General features: G+C 36.1%; 2 protein-coding genes and 1 pseudogene across 2 annotated transcripts; 1 reads left to right on the forward strand and 2 right to left on the reverse strand.

The window, feature by feature from the left end:
- Positions 1 to 8420: 8420 nt before the first annotated feature.
- On the forward strand, positions 8421 to 9202 carry LOC136978620 (uncharacterized; annotated as a pseudogene).
- Positions 9203 to 9295: 93 nt separating this feature from the next.
- LOC136978663 (uncharacterized) lies at positions 9296 to 10753 on the reverse strand. Its single transcript, XM_067274398.1, has 4 exons — positions 10552 to 10753; positions 10381 to 10463; positions 9630 to 9770; positions 9296 to 9550 (listed from the first exon to the last, which is right to left on the reverse strand). The coding sequence occupies exons 1-4, from the start codon at positions 10587 to 10589 to the stop codon at positions 9309 to 9311; spliced, it is 504 nt and encodes a 167-aa protein (XP_067130499.1). The 5' UTR covers positions 10590 to 10753; the 3' UTR covers positions 9296 to 9308.
- A 2814-nt stretch (positions 10754 to 13567) lies between these two features.
- Positions 13568 to 15879, reverse strand: LOC136978621 (uncharacterized). The gene is made up of 7 exons (XM_067274360.1): positions 15736 to 15879; positions 15496 to 15656; positions 15291 to 15420; positions 14767 to 14910; positions 14106 to 14413; positions 13891 to 14039; positions 13568 to 13821 (listed from the first exon to the last, which is right to left on the reverse strand). The coding sequence occupies exons 1-7, from the start codon at positions 15877 to 15879 to the stop codon at positions 13598 to 13600; spliced, it is 1260 nt and encodes a 419-aa protein (XP_067130461.1). The 3' UTR covers positions 13568 to 13597.
- Between the last annotated feature and the right edge of the window lie 2654 nt (positions 15880 to 18533).

Raw genomic sequence — 18533 nt, forward strand, 5'->3', positions numbered from 1 at the left:
CTGTTGTTCCAATGACCTAATCTGTATTTTAACTGGTCCTAACTGCGAACTTTCCTCTACAATATGTTTTTTCGTTGTTTCTTGCTGAACCCTTTCTCTACTATTCTTACGCTTCCATTTTCTTTCCGCTTTAAAATCTTTCTCCTGTTCTATCACTGTCCCTGATCTCAACTGCTTAACTAATTTTTCTCCTATTTCTTTGTAGTGTTGTTCGTGTCTATTCCGTTCCTTAGTCCCTTTCTTTCCCTGAACTCCTACACATTCTATTTTTTCATTACCTATTTCCACTTCTTCACACTCTCTATTCTCATTTACACTATCAATCTTATTTTCATCTTGACCATACTGTCTATCTCTTCAATCTCACTATTTCTATTCTCACTAATAGATTCTGTTCTTTCCTTCCTTCGCCTTTCTATACTTCTCTCTCTTTCGTTCTAAACTACTTTTCCTAGGTCCTCTCTTTAAAATATCCAAATAAGTAGGTTGGGGGCATTTCTCATTTCTCCCATGTTCTCTTTTACAATTATAGCAGACAGGACATTCGCGAATTAAATGATTTCTACTTTTACATCGATGACACAATTTAATAGGACTTCGCGTATTTCATGGTCGATATCGCCACACTGAAAACATTCTTTCTTAAGACCCATATACAGCACTTGTACGGGTACAAGTTGTACCCTTTTCCCGAAAATCTCGATAAAACTCGGGATCCGTTGTCTCGTAATTATCGACACACGATATGTTCCTGTTCTAACATTAGTATTCGGGAAACAGATTCTAAAAACATTTACAACTTTTCCGTAATTATTCATTACCTTTTTTAACATCAGGTCATCGATCTCACTAGGCACTAATCTAACTGTTACAGTCAAAAATTCCGCTTCTAAGCTTTCCATCATTAAGGTTTGATCTCCTACCTGCACACATTGTCCAACTAAACGTTCTTTCTCTTCCACAGATGACAATCAAACTTCAATTTGACGTTTGGGATGATAACACACTTGTGTGACGGGCGAAAGGACGAAGGTGTTCCATCAAAACTCCGAATTTTTTTTCTCCACCATTTCTATCACAAGATCAGTTGGAAACCCATAAAAACTTATTTCCCACGAACTTGCTTCCTCGATGAGGATGACCCATCCTCGGGACGTATGCTGACGAGGGGTCAAAGAGACCCCGCCCCTCCGGTCACACTTGTACATCACTTCCTAATCTTCCCAATTTTTCCTCTATCGCCTGTATCAGTTCCATTGTATCCACACGTTCCTGATAAGTTAATCTCACTGAATTTATCACTAATTTTTCCAAATAACTACTAGATTCCTCCACTTCCAATTCTGTCTCCTCCATCGGAACACCAAATGACGAATCCTGGCTAGCCGAAGCTACACGAGGACCTCGACTGGGAATGGACGACTCATCGTGGGTGGGGAAAACATCTCCTCCCCCACCTAGAACCTCCTGGGAAGCATGGGAGGTGCTCGCCAACAGTGCAGCTCCACTGTCTTCGGCGGCAAACAACCAGCCAAGCTGGTTGAACAGTTAGTTAAAAGTCAGTAGAAACTAAAACACAAACTCACCAAAGGGCTGTAGAGACCTTAAAAACCAATAGGCAATAAAACCAGTAAAATCGTCTGTGAAAACACAATAGTATTCCAATAGGCAGGTGCAACACTGGGCTAATCTCAGCAGAATCTGTAATAAAACAAAGATCAGTGAAAATACTGTATTATGAATTTTAGGGGGTGCGAAAGATTAGGAGCCGAGTTCCGATCCGAAAAAGGGATATCCTCCCCCTGACGCTACATTGGGATACAGTGTCCAATGCAGCGCCACTGCACTAGCAAGTGCAAGCACCTGTCAGAGATGGGAATGACTGAAGTCAAACGAAAACTCCCGGTTCGAGCGGGGACAGAACGCCTCCAGCACTTGCTGGATTGGCAGTAGGGTTGGTATAGGAGTTAACCAAAGCACCAAAAACGCTGCTAAGGCCGGGAGTGGGTCTCAACCGACCAGAGCAGGACAGAAAGTCAGGACTGGGAGATGGTATCTCAACCAGCCAAGACAAAGGTATAGTGCCACCAGTGACCACTCCCCGGCCCCATGACCAAGACCAAAAAACGCCGAATAGATACTGAGTCTCATATATGTTATACGGGGGAAAATAATCCCCTGCGAAATGACGAAAGGCCGCCATCCGCATCCGCAATAACTGATTAATCCTCGAAACAGTACCTCCTCGCCGCACAGGGCCCCCACCTTAGTGAATAAGGCCGTTCCCTGTATTGCGAGGATAAAGAAACTAACAGAAGATACAGTGGATATTGCCTCATCACACATACCAATACAGTAAGGGAATCAACAGCCACAAGACAGAAGTTAACAGTATCCTATCCCACTGAACAGGTGCCAGGGGAATCATTGGATAAGTGAAACATGGTGGGAGAACCAACTAAAGAAAGCTGACACCACATCCCCATGGGAAAAGGCATAGGGATGCAGTAAGGCAGAAATGAACGAAAGGGAAGTGGCAGCCCAACTGGCTAAAGAGAGAAGTCCACTTCCCTACAACCTAGACAAAAAAACTTAAATTAGCCTACCACTAGCTTATTACTATTGTGCACTTAAGACAAAGATGAAATATCATTGAGAGATTGTCTACCATCCTTCCAGACCCATAGGATCCGGTTGGGGGTATCCCAGGAAGATAAAAAGTTTGCCCTTGGCAAAGACTGGAAGTCCGAGGAGCTTGAGCGCTAGAGCCTCCCGGATTTTGATACGAAAAAGGCGGTGGGTGGTGGACTTGTTGTCAAACATCTGGCAAGCCACAACTCGTGCTTAGCCACAGTGCCGTAACTAGAATTATGGACGCCTATGGCCAAGAATAAAAATGGCGCCTTTTTAATTTTTGTTATTAAATAAAAATAAAAATGATGGTTTATTTCTGAAATATATGTTCGTAGAAATTACAGATAATAAATACTATATAAATATAATTATAGAAGTGTTTTTGTGTTATTAATTTAATTTAAGGCTTAATAACGTTTATTCTGTTTAAAGCAAAAAAATAATAATAATAATAATAATAATATTAGCCTAAATAAACGCTATTAAGAAGTAGAGAAATTTATTTAATTTTACTAATTTCGAGTTCCGTGAAAAGAGCATAATCGATAATATTCGCTATGAGAAAGTTTTTATTCTTTCTTTTTGTCGGCACTAAGAAGATCGTTTTTGTAAGCCCATTGTGTGTTCGGCCAGGCCCACAATGGGAGGGGGCACGACTTACCCAGGCAGATTACTACCACGATAAACTCCAGGAGTTTTTCCCACCAGTTCGAATTTGATCTTGGATCCGCAGAATTATAAACTGCCACTTTGACCGGCTCGAATTTAATTGAAAATAAACAATTAAAGATTGTGATGTACGCGTGATTTAAACACAGAATAATAAAAGCTTACTTTAATAGCTTTTCGTTTATTGGTTTAGAAATATTTTAATTAATTTACTTTATTTTCGTCTCGTTTAGCACTCGGTAATAGCTACTGTGAAAATAAAGTGAAACATATGAGAAATTTTCGTTTTCCAAGTGTTTAGAAAACGCGTGCATTTTGGCGAAGAGTCGAATACGCGACACTCCTTTGTTTAAAGCCGGCTCCACACATTCGATATTCCCTATCTGTCCCATTTGATTGGACACAAATTACCGTGAAGGAGTGGTAAACGGAGAATACCAAATATTAGTCAAGAGTAAATCACCCGCACCACTCGTCAGGGTCAAATTTCAAATTTGGTGTCTCGGTAAATTTCGTCGTGTGATTTTCACATAAACAATCCTTATATTAAATTTTATATAAACACTTCTCCAATTTTTATTTTAATAATAATTTTAATTTTAACTTAGATTTTGGAAATAAAGAATCGGTCTGGAGGGGGACTTCAAAACCTCTCCTGGATTATGATCGAAATATTGATGATCTTTGTTTTTATTATCACGGCTCTATTATATATAACAGAGGAAAATTATGGCAATCGGTCAAAAATGACCCCCTAAGAGTTTTATATTTTTGGACTCGGTGACCTTGAAACGTCTAGTTTTTTCTGTGGATGTTAATGTGTTTTCCGTATGTATGTGTAGGGAGGCTGAAGCACGATTTTGTTCACCCTCTTTAAAGCTTAATAACTCCTGTGCTTTTTGTCGAAAATTTTTGAAATTTCGCAGGGAGGTTTTTTTATTAGAAGAATTGAGGTTATTAAATTTTGGTGGATAAAAGTCGACGGGTTGGATAGAAAAATGGAGTCGTGTGTTGTATCTGCAGTTGGGTCAGGTTTAATGACGATTTTACTCGTTATTATCATTTACAATTTTTTTTTTTTTTTTTATTTTTTTTTTTTTTTTAAATAAAACTCATCACTACTATCAAAATTTAGCTTTTTGCCGTTCTATATTAATTAAGAAAATAAAAAGTTTTTAATAGTAAAATATTGTAACAGAAGTTGCCACATACGCACTTTTAAACGTTGCCGGGAATGTTAAGCAACTCGTTGTACTGCGATGTATGAATTGTACGAATGTTCTATTGATTTATAACGTTCTTCCCATTCTTTTTAATTTAAATTATTTCCGTTACGTTTAATGTTTTACGAACGTTCTTCTTGTTCTTTTTTCATTTAATTTAAGTTTGATATTTTAGTTAAAAGTTTGTTTTTGATATTGAATTTTTCCGAAAAAATGGCGTTAATCGAAGTGTTGAAATTTCTTTCTGTTTTTATTTCCATTTTACTTTCTGGATGGATGACTTTCGAAATTCTCAAAGGTGAATTTTATATTTTACTTCGTTAATTTGGTTTAATTATAGTTGTAAAACATTAACTTAATAATTATCTCAATTAACGAGATAATAGAGTGTCACAAGAGGAGTGTCTGATTGAACTGTGAGTAGAAATAGTAATCGGATGGAAGTACGAACAGTTACAATGTAACCGTGTCGCCTGTTACTATTATGTTAAATCTTGCAGGTATATGAATTCATATAGTTATTGCTGATGAGGGTCCATTGAGAACGAAATGCATTCCACTAACCATTAATAAAAGTCTTTCCTCAATATGATCTCGATTACTTAGGCTTCATTGCAGTTTGATAAGCCTCAAATCTCTACCATCAGGTTAATTGAAATAATTATTAAATTGGTTTAATTATATTCGTAAATAGCAAGTACTATTGGTTTATTTGTTTAGAATCCCACGAAACATCTTACGGTGATGATCATGAAAGTTATCCAGTATCAAAGATTTGGAACATCTTTCGAAGTAAGTCAGAGGAGACTAGGAAAAATGTTTGGGGAATGCCCAAAAGTATGACCATAGTTTTTGAAAAAGATAGCAGAGCAAAATTCAGGAAGATGATAGGAATCAGTTTTCATTGCAAGAAAGTAGAGTCTTTGTGGTCGAAGTTAATTAGAAGATTTCGTAGCGTACAGAAAACGTTAAAATGCAGTCTCCCGTGGGTGGATTGTACCGAGAAACCTAAATCTTTAAAAGAAACATTTATGAAAGCGGCTTGTCAGAAAGTGAAGCCAATAGTAAAGGCCACTAAAAATTTTTTCAGAAAACTTCTTCCCTGTGAAAATTAATATTAAAATACCACGAATCGATATTTTTTCAAACCTGATGTTATTTCTTAAGTATTAAAATCGATACACAAATTATCTTTATTGTGTTTTTGGGTTTTATGTTACAATAATTTAGTTCTCGTTATGCTCCTATTTCATTACCAATTGGAGATATTGTATTTACAATTTAAATGACTGACATTTATATAACGTATATTTCCGCAGATAAGACCAGTGCCGTAACTAGAATTATGGACGCCTATGGCCAAGAATAAAAATGGCGCCTTTTTAATTTTTGTTATTAAATAAAAATAAAAATGATGGTTTATTTCTGAAATATATGTTCGTAGAAATTACAGATAATAAATACTATATAAATATAATTATAGAAGTGTTTTTGTGTTATTAATTTCGAATACATATAATACCGAAACCTTCTCGTTGGCGCCTTTATTAAATCGGCGCCTATGGCGGGAGCCACGTTAGCCATACCCTAGTTACGGCTCTGCTTAGCCATATGAATAAGGAGACTAATTACGTAGGGAGAGGTGGTGCCTTTACTAAACAGAATGTGAAGAACTACGTTCTCACGTGACAGAAAGCGTAGTCCGAGAAGGGGGGTAATCCAGTCCCAAATTTTCCTCACTACCCTACAGAAGTAGAAAAGATGTGCTGCCGTTTCCGGCGAAGAGTTGCACATTGGACAGCTTTCACTCTGAACGTAAACTCCGATAAACCGGAGTTTAACCCTGGTGGAGAGTGCATTATGCAGAGCTCTCCACTGGAGTTTGACACAGTGTTCGGGTATAAGCCCATCAAAACATCAGCGCCAGACTGTGGCCCAATCAATATTAGCCTGAGTGTTTAACAGTGATAGAGAGAGAGGAGTGTCGGGCCTAAGGTGGCGATAAATTTTGCAAGCCATAGTTTTAACAGTAGGAAGATTACCGGACTGAGAAAGGCTGAGAAGGAGCGTGCACCATACTTTCATAAAAGGTGGTGGATCCAGCACTTTGGGCGTAAGGTTTACCTTGTAATCAGGTAAGAGCAACTTAAGGCGATACCCGAGAAAGAAGCAATAAAGCTTACTGACCGGGTGATCGTGGGCACTAAGGGCAAGGACCAGCTGCCTAATTTGGGCAGCAGCAGAGAAGAGGGAGGGCTCAAACATGGCCCATCCACCATTTGCTCTGGTATGATACATAATATTCCTATTAACCCATTCGGGTTTGTTGCCCCAGACAAAACAAAAAAGGAGTTGATTAATATGCCTGAAGCCTGCGTCCAGGCCAAAAACAGAGGCATAATAGACACAAATGCCAAACAATGTTTTTGTAGACAGCTATCCTACTTGGAAAGTAGAGATAGCTTCCCGGCCAAATGGAGATTTTGTCCCTTACTTTAACTTCAATCTCCTTTATATTTTGTTTGGCCGAGTCGGCGCGAAAATATAAACCTAAAATCTTAACCCTACAGCTCACAGGGATGTCTGAGAAACAGACAGGCAGAGAGACAGAACAACAAGTGGTAGAAAGGAAGACTTTCCCTTGTTGATGACATCTCCAGAGGCCTGACAGTATCTGTCAAAATGGCCAAAGATTCTGGAGATCGCCCAATTGTCTTTCACAAAAAAAGTGACGTCATCCGCATGGGACACGAACTTATGGTAGTCTGATTTAAAGTACCCAGGCATAGGGTAACCTGAGATACTGAAGTCCCTTTGTATCTCGCTCAAGAGGGTGTTGATACTTAGGGAGAAGAGAAACATAGAGAGAGGACACCCCTGTCTGACTCCCTTTCCAAGCAAAAAGGGGTCAGAGAGATGGTCGTTAATACTGATGTGGCAATGAGCCTTAAAATACATAATTTTGATAGCCAAAAGTACCTCGTCAGGTAAGCCATACTTTTTTAGAACATGCCAAAGAAAACCATGATCAACACAGTCAAAAGCTTTCGATTGATCAATCGAAAGCAAAGCTAACGGCCATTTCATACAATTACATAACAGATGAAAATTGAACTTATGAATGACTCTCAATAATATTTATTTGTATTTTTAGATTTGATGAATTGTTGAGCAAAATTGGCCCACTAATTACTTGTAAAAACACAACCTATAGGAAAAGCATATCACCTGCTGAACAACTCGCACTGACATTAAGGTTTGTATCATTTGGGAGGCTTTACAATCAAGTTTCAATATCTATATAATTCCAAAACAAAGTATTTGTATATGTTATATTTATTTTAGCAAAATAAATTGTAATATATTTCTATAATTCTTATTTAACATGCTTAAAAAATAAAAGTCAGGTTGATTAGCTCTTATAAATAATACTGGTTAGTGCAAGTTTTCTATATTACATTGCAAATAACTACAATTGCACTAACCAGTTAATCTGAAAAATCTTAATCTTTAAGAATCTAGATAATGTTGCCTGTAAGGAAAATAGTATCTTCGGATTTTCCTTATGGACATTATCATCATAAATTCTTCAGGTTGACTGAACTGCATATTAATTTTAAATAGTAGTTTACTTTTTGTAACTTTTTATTAATTCAATTTTTTCTCGGTTAACAAAACAGATTTCTTGCACATGGAGGAGAGCAACAAATATGTGCATTAAATTATCGCATTGGTGTTTCAACAACACATAACATAGTAAAACGAGTATGCCATGCAATATGGACTGTGCTTTCTGGTGAATATTTGAAGGTAAACATTATACTTTTTATGAATTTTTAAAGAATATATCATTTCAAATTTAACAATGTTATTATTTCAGATTTCTGATAAAAAACTTTTATTGAAATCAGCAAAAAGTTTAATGTCTATTGCAACTTCCCCCAATGTTTAGGAGCAATAGACGGTAAACATGTTGTTATTCAGCAACCAAAACATTCTGGAACCGTCTATCATAATTACAAGGGTACAAATAGTATCATTTTAATGGCTGCTTGTGATGCTGAATACAAATTTACGATTGTTGACATAGGTGCACCCGGAATCTGCAGTGATGGAGGAGTGTTCAGTAATTCTGTATTTGGAAAATTAATCGAACAAAAAAAATTGATCTTCCTGCAGATGAGAAATTGGCAGGGACAGATATTAAGGTTCCATATTGTTTTGTGGGGGATGAGGCCTTTCCTCTCCTTCCAAATTTATTACGTCCTTACCCTGGTAAGAATCTACCACTTGGACGGGCAGTCTTTAATTATCGTTTGTCTCGTGCAAGACGCATTATCGAAAATACATTTGGGATATTAGCAGCCAGGTGGCGCATATATAAAAATATTATAAATGCTAATCCTGAAAATGTTGTAAAATTTGTACAGACAACAGTATGCCTACATAATTATCTCAGGACATGTGACATAAGATGTCTGTCCCAGGAAGGAGCTTATTGCACGAGCAATTATGTGGATTCCGAAGGATTTAATGGCGTAATAAATCCAGGTCAGTGGCGTAAAGAAACCGAAACAAATGAAGCAATGACAGACACTACTACAAGCTATTTTAAAAATAGCGGTAGTGACGCTAAAAAAGTTCGTGAATTACATCAAGACATTTTTTATGAGTGAACAAGGTCAACTTTCTTGGCAGACTGAAGTTGTAACAAGAGAATCAACTCCAGAATTGTGTAAATAAATTATTCAAGTAAAAAACTGTAAAAATATAAAATTTTATTTACATATAAAAATAAACTTTTTTATTCCGATTCCTCTGCTTCTGCAAAGGCTTCTTCAATTTTTTCCGTAAATTATTCTTTTTTTTTTTACATTTTATTTCGCGGAAACGTTCTGATAGTGACATGAAGTAATAGTAATCACTATCATGTTTAGTTTCCACTATGGGAGTATTTGTAGTTTTAAGAAGGTCAAACAATTCTTTCTCCCAATCATTTTTTCTCTTCTTTTTGTTACATCCAGCTGAAATTACAAATTATCATTTATAGAAAAAGAAAACTTATAATGTAAAAAATGATAAGATTAAATTATATTTACTTACTTGAGCCACTTGAACTTGAGGTTGAACTGCAAGCCTTTAAGCAGTCATTTATGTCATTGTTTTCTACGGTTAATATGGTTTCTGGGCAGGGCATTTCGAATGTGTTTAACTGTACATTTTCAAATTCTTTATTTGAGTCTTCTATAAAATTTAAAGTAAAATATACATTTAAAAATTTTAAGATAAATGCTGTGAACATGTATTATGCAAATAGTTAAAATATATCAATTTATGTTTTAAATGCTTATAGAAGTCATACTGAGTAACGCTATCTAATCAAATAAACTCTGTAAATTTTTGTTATATTAATTTTTCCTCCCAAATAAATAAAAAAAAAAAACAGTGAACAAGTTATTCTCTGCATAAATGGTCAGGATATGAAGAATGTTATTTCATATATAAATGTTTCAATATACATTTATCTATTCTATTAATAAATGTGCTTTACTGTTTTAATTAGCAGATACACAGAAAAAAATTTAATATTAGTTAATATATAATTGATAAATTCTAGTTTTATAAAAATAATAAAAAAATATCTGATATCTTTCTTATAAGCAATAATTAAGCTTAGAGTCAAAGTTAATTTTACATCATTTGTCTATGTATACATTTATCTCATAAAACTAATTTTTACCATACTGTATGATATCATCTATTGTGGGATTATTAAATTTTTAATTACTAAAACTGTAGAATCAAACATTAATTTCTTAATATTGTCGAATAAGAGACTATATTTAAAACAAACCTGAATTATTTCCTGTGTTTGCTTCTCCCAGATTTATGTAATTTTGGGAAGAGTCCTTTTCCTCGACAAAATTACTTATTGTGCTTAATAAATAAAATATTTGATAAAGTATTTTTTATTATAAAAATTGAATAGATAGATAATTATTGTATAAATAATCAGATAACTTACTTTATTTGTTCAACGCCTGGTCGCAGAAACGACAGCATATTAAAATATGTCCATTGCTGTCTCTTGCGACCTCCAGAACCACTAGGAAGATTCTCCTCTTACATTTTCGTCTATATTGGTCGCGAATATTCTGCCACCTTTTCTTCACTAATGATTCTGAAAAATATTTTACATTTACAATCTGAAATATGTGTTGACCATTTATAATGTGATAGCTTATTAGATATTGTCAATCACTTACCTTCACCGTTTAGTTTCTTGGAAATCTCCGTCCAAGAATTATATTTTTTATGTTATCTTTATAATCGAGTCGCCGAATATCGTAAAGCCACGGATATTTTCTGACTTCATTTATTAAAACTTCGGAGAAATCCATACCTTCCACTATTTTCTAACTTCGAAGTAGATTGGAAGCTATACCTCTGATTGGTTATAGCTTCGAAGCTCTCATTGGCTGTAGCTCACCGACTGCTCCGACCCAACTACAAATATTTAACTTTTTAAATCTGTCTGACTGGAACGACCAGTCGGTAGGTTGACTGCTGTTGCCATAGCAACACGACTTGGAGTCGAACCGGTCGGTCATAGTGTGAAACAGCCTTAAGCCAGTCTCCACGCACGAGCTGGGACCATTTCCTCGACAACTGGTGGTGCAGCTTGGGCCTCCTGCAGGTCAAGGGAAGGCGAAACGGAGACAGGCATCGACAGACACCTCCATCTCGATGTTGTCGGAAGCCACAGATTCCTGTGGTCATACGAACAAACAAGGTTTGGGGCAAGACTTAGCAGCACGATACCTACTGTGACAATTTTTGCAGAGGTTTGCTTTGCAGTCCCTCTGCTCGTGACCGGGCTCCAGACAGCGTCGGCAAATTCACTCGACGCCCCTATAGCCCAAGGTCAGGGGCACACCCTCATAATAGATGATATTAGGGATCTGTCTCTTAACTTCAATACAGATTTTAACAGCACCTGTGTCAATGTGAGGGCGGCCCGGGACTTTAAGCATCGACATGCATTTCACTGCCCAGATTTGGCCCATTAACAGGCAAACTGCCTTTAGGTCCATCTCCGGGGGAAGAAACCGGATGAAGACAGTTGTAATGTCCTCATCCAGAGGGACAGGGAAAACCCTGACATCCTTGACCACAAAACCTGAGGTAACAAGGAGGCGGCGACTCTCAGTCGACCGAAAACCAATGAAGTACTGGTCTTTACCCATAGGTGCAAACCAGGAGACTTCCCCAGGCGCCAGGGTGCGCTCAAGGCCGTCCAGAATCTCATTAACGGAAGAGTTTTCTGGTATAGAGACATGGGCACTAAGCACCCTAAACATCCTGCCATTGAGAACAGCAGGTTTGGCACACTTGTGCTGAGCAGGAATACCTACATTCAACTGCTCGGTGTTAAAGAATTTATTAGAGTGAGCAGACAGCGGCTGCAGGAGCCCAACGTGCTGCTACCTTAGCGAAACTAGGCTTCTGGGACACTGAGGGTGCGACTATGCAGACGCGAATTTAGTAGCGAGCGAGAGGTTGCGAGCGATATAGTTCTCGCAAAGGAGAACCATGCACAAGCGAGAAGCGAGAAATCTCGCTGGCGAGAGCGAATTTCTGGTTCTCGCACATATCTGACAGGTTTTGATATTTCTCGCGTCTCGCCAGTTCTCGCTGAACGGTGCGCATGCGCCTTCGTAAAGGAGTACAAAATGGCTTCTTCCAGTGAGCAAGACGGCGGACCAGCCATAAAAGAAAAATTGATAAATAACGTTTATTTACACCCAGAAATATGGGATAAACGACTTCCTGATCACAGGAATCGAAACGTTTTATATGCAAAGTGGAATCAGATAGCTGAAGACACTCAATTAGACGGTAAGTTTCTGTTTAGTAGCGTATATAAGTATGTAAGTTCTGGTATAAAATAAGCTTATTTTATACCAGAAACACTTGACATAAAAAATAGAGAATAAAGATTCCGTAGCGTGTATAATCTGTTTAATATATGCTCAGAATTTTTATTACTTCGTTACATCGCGTCGTCGGATATACCGTGCTTTTCTTTGTCTCAGGACACGTGCAATATAACTAAAAGCTCTTGTAATTAATGTCGAAATATAAAACTGATTGATTATTTATGAGTTAAATTATACAGTAGTTGTTAATAAATTAGTTTTTATATTTGCAGTAACCAGATGCAAGAAGTTATGGAAAAATCTCTGTGATCAGTTCCGGGCTATCCACAACAGCTTGCCAAGGAGTGGAAGTGGCTTAGAAGCCAAAAAGCCTAAATGGATCTTTTATTCACAGTTACAGTTTTTAGCTGATGTGGTAGAAGCTAGAGAGTAAGAATCTTTACATTAATATTTTAAAATAATGATAAATAAATTTTATTTTATTAGTAGTTTTCTAAGGTACAAGTAGAACATTTCATACAATAGTATTATTATACTTATTTTCCAGAACACAATCAAATATTTCAGAAACTGAAATAAATGAAAATATGGAACCAACTGCATCAGAAGTATGTATTCTTTTTGTAATCTTTAAAATTATTTTTTATTGTTCTATTTCTAAATCTCAACAAATACTTCAGATTTTAGAAAATATTGCTATGGGTTGTGATGTGAATATAGAAGAAGTTTCACCGTCCACATCACATCCTCATCCTCATCCTCATCCAAAGAAGAGGAAAACATCCTTTCCAGAACAGTTACTAAAAGAAATTAGTAATGTAAATAGGTGAGAATATATTTTCTATGTACAGAACAATTTTATATGTAATAATTGTCAAAATCTGTTTGACAAAATTTTATAAAAAATTACAATTCAGAACATTAAAAATTTATTTCTTTTCAGAGAATTGAATGAATGTCAAGGGAGTCCTTTCGCACTATATCTTGACACCTTAATGAAGCAAGTGCCATCAAAAAAAAGAAGATTGTGCGAAAGGACGGTTATTGATATAGTGAATAGTTTTATTGATGATGTGTCAGATTAATAATTATTAATAAACATTACTTTTTAAACAATTTTTGTTTATTTAATCAATATATATTATTCCATTGCCAAGATACATTTCCTTCTGAAACAAAATATATGGCAAATTTATCTCTAATATCTCCTGCCAATTTTGAAAAATTGCGTGATACATTTTGTTTAAATGGTTTCCATTGCTCACACAATTCATCTGTGCGCCATGAACCTTCGCAAAATACACCATTAGTATCTAAATAGTCTCTGTATCCTTCTGGGCAATATGCTGCTTCATCTAGAAGACACATTAATACTATAAATACAAAATATAACAAATAAAAATAATTATTGTAACAAATGATACCTGATAAATTATTCTCAGTGATCATAAAATTGTGCAGCACAACAGCTGCTTTTATTACTTTATCTACGTTATCTGGTGCTAAAGCAATGGGCCTTCGAAAAATTCTCCATCGGTTGGCAAGTATACCAAAGGCACATTCAATACAACGCCTACAAATACATTAATTATTTGTATCTAGAATTATAACTATTAATGTAAAAAAAATATAAATATACCTTGCTCGACTTAAGCGATAATTAAACACACTCTGCAAAGGGGACAGTTGTCTACCAGGATACGGTCTCATAAAATCTGGGCGTAGTTGAAATGCTTCATCTCCTATCAACACATGTGGAGATAAAGTATTTGAATTAGGCAGAATACTTGAACTTGGTATCCCCAATGTTCCATTTTTCAATTTTCTGCCTAGTACTGACGCCTTCAGAACTCCTCCATCAGAAAATGAGCCATATGCACCAATATCAACAGCCAAGAATCTGCAATGTGCATCAGCAATGCCTAACAATATAATGGAGTTAGTTCCCTGGAAGAAATTTAAACAAATTAAAATTCTTGAATTTTATCTATTTCAGATTTCTTGACATGGTTGAGCATTAATAATTTTATCATAATTTTTAACAAGCTTTTAAAATAGTATATAGATAGGTCAATAGAACACAATTCCTTGATTGAAAGTATTAATATCTTCATTTGTACATTACAATTGTCTTTAAAAACTTTATCCATCAGCAATTGTTTCTCTAAATCATAAATAACTGATAAATATATTCATTATCTGTTTACTCTATATGTTATAAAATGCATTATGAGAAACTAATGTTTTAAAATAAGATTAAAAGATTGCATTGCAAGTTATTCATTCTTTTTGAAAATCACCTTATAATTGTAAAATTGAGAGCCACTATTTGCAGGCTGCTGAATGTTGACATGCTTGCCATCAACTGCTCCACAGCAATTTGGGAATTGCCATAATTTTTCAAATTCTATGGCAGACTTCCTCCATATCTGTTCAGTAGGTTCCTGCAAGGAATGCACACAGTACAGCAGATATATTTCAGAATAAACTAATGCAATATATATATATATTGTAAAATTATAGCATATTTGCAGCTCTGAATGTTGACATGCTTGCCATCAACTGCTCCACAGCAATTTGGGAATTGCCATAATTTTTCAAATTCTATAGCAGACTTCCTCCATATCTGTTCAGTAGGTTCCTGCAAGGAATGCACACAGTACAGCAGATATATTTCATAATATAACTATATATATATTAAAATAAAATGCAGTGCAAAAGTATGGAATTATCACAATACTTAATTACAATTATGTATGAAATTTTACATAGCATTGTAGTGTATATTTTCTATGTTATATACCAGACATACATGAATACTCACGGGAATGTATTTTTCTCTAAGTGTATCCCAAATAACTTGGCAAGTTTCTGGAATGATTTTTTGGATTGTGGAGAATCCTACATAAAATGCATAGGCTAAAGACTTGTAAGAGTCTCCAGTTGCCAAAAATCTAGAAAAGCATTTAATTAGTTGATAAATTATTTAATTCTAAATTTTTATCTGAACTATTATATTCGAATTTTACCTTAATGTAATCGCTAAACGTTCACCAGGAGAAATCGACTCATTATTACTATATTTTTGTAATCGATCAGCCGTCAGCCGTAATAACTGATCGAACTGTGACGGAGCCATCCGTAAATAGTTCCGAAAAAATGAGGAATGATTATTTCTCTTGTCTTTCATCTATATATAAAAAGATTTTTGTTTTAATATTATTCAAACTACAGACAAACATGAAATTATACAAATTCTATTTTCTTACCAAATTATTATAATGTCCTTTAGCTTTTCGCTGTTTCCATAGAGGATGAACACCATATCGTCGTTTTATTTTTATTTCTTCGTGCAGTAATCCTAATAATAACAACTTTTTTTTTGCTAGTAACAAGCGTCGATGTCGAACCATTTTGTGTTTTATTTGTATATAACAATAGCTTTACTCGGCAAGTTCGACGAGAACACGTGACTCATTAACTCCACGCCTCTTTCTCGAGTTCGCTCGCGCGCTGTGTGGTCGTATAATCGAGAGCGAGAAACAAAAAGGAGCGAGAAATGTCATCACCTCTTCTCGCCACTTATTCTCGCTTTCTCCGAAAATTCGCTCGCTCGCGTCTGCATAGTCGCACCCTAAGAGGGCCCAGAAGCAGACGAGGAAACAGAGGTAATGGGAGCAGTCCCATTAGCTACATTACTATAACTGGCCTTAGGGGCTGAGGCTCCTGCCTGGCAGGCACAACCTGTCTGGCTTGACCAGATTAAGGGGTAGAAGCCTTTGCAGACTTCATACCCACCAATCTGACTCCCTTAAAGGTGGGCTGCACAGAAGCGCCAATGTGCTTTGGAGCACCAGGAGCAGGCTGATTTAACTCATTAGCTAGCTTACCTGAACTAGCTATTTTTTTCCCAACTTATTTGGGAGGAAGTTAAGCTAGCTTCAACTACCCTATAAGGACTCTCGGTTGGACCTGCGACCTCCATTGGTTCACAGTCCGCCCAAGCGACAGAAGAAATACCCTCCATGGGTAAGGAAGGTGAAAAAAAGGAGACCCTACTAGAAAGATGGAGCCAACCATGGGGATATTGGCCCGGATTTCCCCGCGAATACACTAGAATGTGCAGGCAGGTTTCTCCAGTGCAAAAAAGAAAAAACTTTTCTCACTTTAGTTAAAGCCAAGTCACTATAGGGACCTGGACTTCCTCTTTCAGTAAGGAAACCTTACCAAAAGGGGCTTCCTTGGTCATAACAGAACCAAAGAAGCTGAGAAGCAAAACGCTGACTTGGGTGATACTAAACACCAAACAGTGACAACAGACCAAAACAAGATTTGACTTTAGCCAATGAGGCCAAGAAGCGATATCGATGTTCCTTTCCTTCCCTTTCGCTTGTTTGATATGGAGGAAGCGATATCGATGTTTTCCAAAACTTCGGGGTCCTTCGCCACACGAATTTCTTACCACCGGTGTCGATCGTTTATAATTTCAAAAAATATAATACCGCATTCTCATAGTGTGTACTTTTTTATTACCAATGCATTAAAACTAAATTTCATTGATTCTTTTAGAGACAATTATTTGTATTTTTATATACTCGTTTTGCTAAAATTATGGTGATGATATTTTATTTTCGATCGCCAATAGATGGCACTACGCGTCGTATTTGTATTATGGTTACTAGATAAAACCGGTTGGGTTGCCGCTATTGTTCTCAACCTTCGTTTTCGTTCTAGGGACAACTGCTCCTGACAGGGCGGCGTTTCAGTCATCCGGTAGGCACAAGGCCTTGGTAGGCAGAAGGTCAGGGCCGTGTTCAGTAACGCAGAAGATCTAAGTTAGAATTCTGAGCGGCTTAGTGGGCGGAGCTAAGAATGTTCTGAGCATCATCGAAAGATGATTCTTAGACAACTGGGCAAAATGGTAGACAAAGTTAAAATTATGATCGCAACAATTGTCGCAAACGAACTGATCGAAAAGGATGAAGTAACCAATACAATTATTCAAATGAAAGCTGCGTCAGATCGTGATAAAATTCACGAAAGCAATTATTAATTGTAATCAACGAAATGGATCGTTGTCTTCCGTTAAAATTAGGGTTTCTCATTCCCCGGTCTTTTGCTTATCCCAGGATTCCGGGATAAAAGTGAACTGAAAATATATATTAAAAATTACCTTTGAATTACGTAGAAATTTTCACAAATAGAAAAAATTTATTAAATTTTGCTGGAAACTGCATACAACAACAACAAAAACAACAACAAAAAAATGCTTTGAATTGCGTTGAAAATTTAAAAAAAATGAACTTGGATCAAACTTCTAACTTAAAAGGTAATCTTCGTTTTTAAATAAAACACAATACAAAATATTATTGTAAATTTTTATAAGATCTTAAAAAACAAAGTTGGTCAATACTCCGATCACTCAATCTGATTCTTATTTTAGTAATGAAAAGTTCCGCTACCGAGAATGCTCTTTCCGATTCAATTGATGTGAGTGGAATAGTGTTTAATGCATTTAAGAGAAGACAGATGTTATATTTTTTCACCTGTAGCCTGGAAGATTTCTAGTTCGTTTTCGAGATTGTAGTACTTCTTTTGCTCTCTGGTATTCTTGATTTGTCTACCTCGACTGCTTTAATAGAAACATCAAGCTTATAGCCCGATAATTCGGCAGTTCGTTTGTCTTTAATAATCAGGTTTATGAAGAAAAAGTTCATACTTGCAGACTTCGTACTCGTTTGAATCCTTGCTCAATTTGCACAACCTGGCGTTACGCAGTTATTGAAGCTACTGGGCATGGTTAAAAATTAAGACAGCATAAGCACAATTATTCCAGATATTACAGGTTCTGACAAGTAAAGAATTTTCAGAGTCCTGCCACAAATAAGCTACGTATTGATTATTGACCATTTGTGACGTGCCATAACAAGCAAAAATTTAAAAAAAAAAAAAAAAAAACTAATAAGTAGGTTTAAAATTAATAAATACAAATGTATTCTGACAGTTTATGAGTTAATGATACTTTCTATTTGCAAAATTTCCTCGACCTTAAGACAAAATAAGAAAA

The sequence above is a fragment of the Centruroides vittatus genome, unplaced genomic scaffold, assembly GCF_030686945.1.
Source record: "Centruroides vittatus isolate TY-2023 unplaced genomic scaffold, ASM3068694v2 contig_549, whole genome shotgun sequence".
Classification (NCBI taxonomy): Eukaryota; Metazoa; Arthropoda; class Arachnida; order Scorpiones; family Buthidae; genus Centruroides; species Centruroides vittatus.